Here is a 5,174-nt window from a genome sequence, read left to right as displayed (position 1 = left end):
AGTAGGTAAGGAAAAGATAAATTGAATATTCTCTGATTACTAGCTTGCCTGGTAGTAGGCCTTTCCAAAGAGGAATGTTTTCAGCCTAACTTTGAATGTGGAAACTGTTTGTCCTCTCTTTAATGTTCTGGGATCTTATCCCACGGGACAGGGGCTATAAATGGGGGTTTAAAAGTGCTGTCTGTTGGTCATTGCCAAATTAAAATAAACATGTTTAATTCTTGAAAATATAGTGAAAAACCGTCTATGCCCTCTTCAGGTTGAAATGAGGTATTACATTTGAATTTTGTGATTGGTCAAACCATTTAAGTCCCATGTCATGATCTGCAGCTCTAGTAATAACATCCTGTTCCTCAGCCCCATCCCCCTGACTGGATTTTCACATTTCAGGTGTGGGTGGAGTCGGCCTCCAACTTCCCTGTTTGGTCATCCTTTAAGTACTCATCAAAGCATTTGGATTCTTGACATGGATTCTGTCTACTAGTGGACCAATGAAGACGTTAGTGGACATTTAATCTCAACAAGTATATAAATTGTTAATTTATTATTACAACTGCTGCAGAAGGCATTTTTAAATGAAGGAAAAACCAACATAAAAAACAGTGCGAAGTCCGCCACTGTCAATGAAGTAAAGACATGCCACCCATACTACTAAATTAGAGTCCCTGATTGATCAAACCTTAACCTGGTTTTTGATTGTCGCATCTTTTGTATGTAGAGCTTGAAAATGGCCTTTAAATGTGAGTGAAATCGCATTCACATCAGCCACTTTCAATAAAAGGTTTACATAAACGCACGTCAATCCAAATTTCAGGATTTCAGGATTAGAACTCTCGCCATGCAAGTTTTCAAGTCCAGGCTCTATGTAGAAAATAGTTGTTTATTGATAGTTCAACCGGTTGAACTTCTTGACGCTAAGTTGCGACAGTGCTGAACTTTGATCAGTCAGGGATTCTGATTTGGTAGTGACGTGTGGGTGGCGTTCTTTTCAGAACACAGAAGTACCAACTGTTGTAAACATGATTACGGCAAAAAAAATATTATTTACCTTTATCTGCCTGGCCAGAATTATTTAAAACCTACTGTGTAGGCCAAATCCAAATTCTTCCCCTATCCCTCCAATTGAAGGGGCAATTGGAGGGGTAGTGGGGTCCAAAATTGTTTTATTAAGGGGTAGCTGTAGGGACCTATGACTGGGTATCCCTCTGTCACAAGGGTGTTCCGTGTTGCACAGGAGGAGAACGTGAGTGTGCCCTAAAGCACAGAAGTTTACATTTAAATTTAAGTAAAGATTTTGTGTTTTAGGGTGACTTTTTAAAATGATAAAACTGATCTTATGTATTTCTGAGCGCTAGCAGCTATGCACTAACATAGCTGACCGGCGACTATTGATGACATCATCGAGGGTTAGTAATATACGAATTTGAAGACACTATTTTCCCATGTCTTTTTGTTTGGGGGGCTAAATGTAGGAAGGCTTCTTATAGTTTTATACTGTGTTTTTTTAGGATTTACAGGATTTACATTTTGTCATTGGATGGCGGAGGTCCAGAGTACTATGTGTGACTCAGATTCAACTTTTTCAACAGGACTACATTTTAGTTATTTTTTTGTTCATTTTCTTTCTCAACAACGAACACAGAGATTAGCAGTGACAACCTTACACTTGATAGTTCTGAATAGTGCTGGGTGGATCGATCCAAATCATTGATCGTATTGATCTCAAGTTAGTATCGATTTTTAAATCGTTAAACATTTTGATTTAGTTTTTTATCATAGTTACTTGTTTGTTTTTGTGGGTTTCTAGACTATTTTACATTCACTTCTTCACTTTTCATTTAATTTCAAGAAGTTTTTATTTTAATAAACTATATTCCATTTAATTTAAAATGTTTTTCCTACTTCTGTTACTATGTTTATTAAGTGATTTACAAAATTGAAACTAAAAAAAAGAAAAAACATTCACAGCAATTAAAAACAATTGAGATTTTGAGATTCATATCGCATCCACCCCTTTTACGAAAAATATCAATCTTGGTATTGATATTGGTATCGATATCAGCGATATTGACCGGTATTGGATCGATAACCAAATGCTCAGTATTGCCCAGCCTTAGTTTTGAATCCAGAAGACCAAAACACACCTTTACATAGACTTTTCATTGGAAGCGGTCGCTTAAACGTGGCAGAGGGCGGCGTAAACGTAGCTTTAGGCAGCAGACAATGACTGTGGAGCGCTTTGGGTCTGTAAGATGAAGCAATAGAGATCTATGCCAATTACCAGGAATCTGAGATCACGAAGAAGAGGTTATGATGTCCCCAAACCACTCAAAGGTTTCTTGTTTTGTTCCATGATTTCTCCCAGTTCTTCCTCTCATGTATTCCCACCTATTCTCTCATCACATCTGGAATCCCTCTCAGCGGATTAAACTCTAATAAAGGGAGGCGCAAAAACTCCCAGCAATTAGGAGATGAATGGATTCGTCAGTGACAGTGAGGTGCTGCGAATAACCATGTGTGCCGACGCCATCTGGCGGGTGTCTTCTCTGATCAACTTTTGCGCGCGCGCGGCCAGGCGGGGCGGGAGGCGTTCAGGTGGAGGAGGTGGAGGCGCGGGAGCGTGAACTAACACCTCGTCCCCTCCTGCCCCAAAACCCGAAAATACATAAATAATTATAATAATAATAAAAATAAATAAAAAAGAACCGGCTCTCTGGATGCGTAATTGCGCGCGCAGCCGGATGGATGCAGAGCAAAAGGACTCCCTGAGAAACTCTTTCAGATTGAATAATCCAATCTAATTTCCGGACACGTAAAATGATCCACTTGGGGGGTGGGGGGCGGTGCTGCTAAAAAAAAAAACCTACAGGCATTTGAAATTTTAATAAAGATGCAGCGGAACAAAAAGGTGCGTCAGATTCGTGCGCGCTCCTGGATGCTGAGGGATTTATTTATTTTAGATATTTAGAAGATCCTTTTCATCCAACTATCACGCATCGAGGAGTGAAGATAAATAAAAAATCAGACTATTGATTCTATTGTAAAGTTTCCAAACAAACGCGTGATTTAGTTGCGGGGGGGAGCGACGCCGCATCCCTCTGCTGACAGAGGGACCACTTGTGCCGCCGTCACCAGAGACAGGGGAGTCTTTGAGAGGCACCGGAGCGGACCCGAGCAGCATATAAATCAGCGTCCCGGAGAGCGCCGCGAGAAGAGCTGCGTCCGTGAGGAGACCGGAGAGGTGCTGGTGAAGGTGCTGCTGCTGCTGGTGCTGGTGGGGGATGGCGTTTTTTTCCGTCTGAAAAGGGGGAAGACAGCAACAGTCAGAAGGAAGCGAATGTGAGATCCGGCAGCGGGGGCGCACCGGCGAGGAGGCGCAGGACACGCACGTTCCCCCCACTTTGAGATTATTCTTTTTTTATGCTTGGAGGATTATTCTTCAGATTACACCATGCGCGCCATGATTTGGGTTCTGTTTGGGTTTCTGGCTGGGCTTCACTGCGCGTCGCCAAGGACCGCGGCGCGGGCTGAGCTCCCCGCTGCCGGCTTCAGCAACATCAGCACCGGCGGAGGCAGCAGCGGGGAGACCGGGGGCAAAAGAGACATGAACCAGACCATCATCTCCAGGAAAAAGAGGAAGGATCTGTCGGTGGATTTCGCCGTGCCCTCTCTGCTGCGCTATTACCTGGCGGAGTTTGTGAAGAGACCTCTGAACGGGGACTGCCAGACTTTCAGCGGATGTTACTCAGTGCGCGCAAACTTGGAGATGCACTGCGCACCTTTGCAGAAAATTATAGCTACTTTTGTGGAGCCCAGATCTGCGGATTCAGCACCGGGGAACGCGTCCTCGGACGGACAGCTCCCCTTTGTGTACAAGCGGGCGCTGTCCAAAGTTCTGAAATTGGGCTTGACGAAGGCGAGCAGGAAATCCAACCAAGTGGTGGTGGAAATAGGAGAGGAGCTGATCAAAACGGGATGCGGGGGGCTGACCGTGTACGAGGAGGCCCCGCAGCTCATGCTGGAGATGGACCTCACGACCATCCTGGAGTGGTGGCTGGGAGCCGAGGGGGGGCGGCTGAGGGTTCGGCTCATGCCCGAGAAGAAGGCGCAGGTGCCCGGGATGGAGGTCCGGTACACGGAGGCCATCCGGGCTGCGGACCCCCGGCTGTACCTGCAGATCTCCTCGCAGGGTGAGTCCCCCCACTCCATCCCTCCCCTCCCTCCTCCTCTCACATGTTCGTGCCATGTTTCCTCACACCCCCACGCGCGGCTCTCGCTCCGAGGTTGTGATTTAAGTTCTGCTGTGATGAATTTTTCATACACGGTTCTGTGTTGTGAACTGAGTGGGCAAAAACATGTCAGCAACTCAGAGGTTCACCTCATCTTCAGAACAGTCTGATGGGAAAATAAAAAAGTCATTTCTGTTTTTTAGTGTTGCCCAGAAAAATAACAGTCACGGGGATTCGCTTGTGTGTGTGTGTTTTTTTCTTCTAATTCTGATGGAGTTGCCAGATTGAAGCTTGAATTTGGATGCCAAAAGCAGCTCTGAGAAATGAGCAGGGAGGGTGTTCATCTCCCGAACTTCCCTTGTATGCATTTGGCGCCCATTCTGCCGGATCATTAGAGGCTTTTATTGTAATCAGTTTCCAAATGTTAATTATTTCATTTAGAAGATGAAATCTAGCCGGAAAAGTGCACATGTGCAGGTTGAATATAGTGGAGCTGGACATGCCCCAGCAGTGGAAAAACAGGTGGGGAGTCTGGTTGAATTTTTAAATAAATTTCTTCCAATTAACACTCAATGGTCTTTTAAATAATATTATTATCTAGGCTCGGCCTTTGAAATAGCTTCAGCTGGATGATGAAGGTTGCAAAAGGATCCAACAGATTCAGAGAATTGTGGGGCAGATGCTTGCTGAGTGTTGGGCAGACCCTCAAGCTGGAGGGTGTGAAAATAGACACACAATCCCTCATAATATAAAAAAGGTAACCTGATTTTTTTCTTTTGGGCCAATGTTGTGTTTTTGGCTATAATAGTCTTGGAATATACACTCCCTCATTATTCTGAGCTACATCCTGTCATGCCAAAGAGAAGTGAATCTCCATTCAGGTTCCTGCATCAACACAACTGGAAGTTTCAGCCGGTTTGGAGTTTATTAGTAAAATGTGAAGGT

The 5,174-nt window shown here is 44.5% G+C and overlaps 1 protein-coding gene across 2 annotated transcripts in view; it reads left to right on the top strand.

Moving 5' to 3' along the window:
- Positions 1 to 952: 952 nt before the first annotated feature.
- Positions 953 to 5,174, top strand: part of alk (ALK receptor tyrosine kinase) — a gene marked incomplete in the record, with an annotated part of 583,514 nt that continues 579,292 nt past the window's right edge. For both annotated transcript variants that reach the window (XM_024267526.2, XM_024267517.2), the window contains 1 exon segment: positions 953 to 4,190. In XM_024267526.2, the coding sequence (XP_024123294.1) occupies positions 3,452 to 4,190 (739 nt within the window).

This window comes from Oryzias melastigma, linkage group LG22 (genome assembly GCF_002922805.2).
Source record: "Oryzias melastigma strain HK-1 linkage group LG22, ASM292280v2, whole genome shotgun sequence".
NCBI classification, from domain to species: Eukaryota; Metazoa; Chordata; class Actinopteri; order Beloniformes; family Adrianichthyidae; genus Oryzias; species Oryzias melastigma.
Note: the sequence above shows the minus strand (reverse complement) of the source record. Positions and strands in the feature narration are given on the sequence as shown.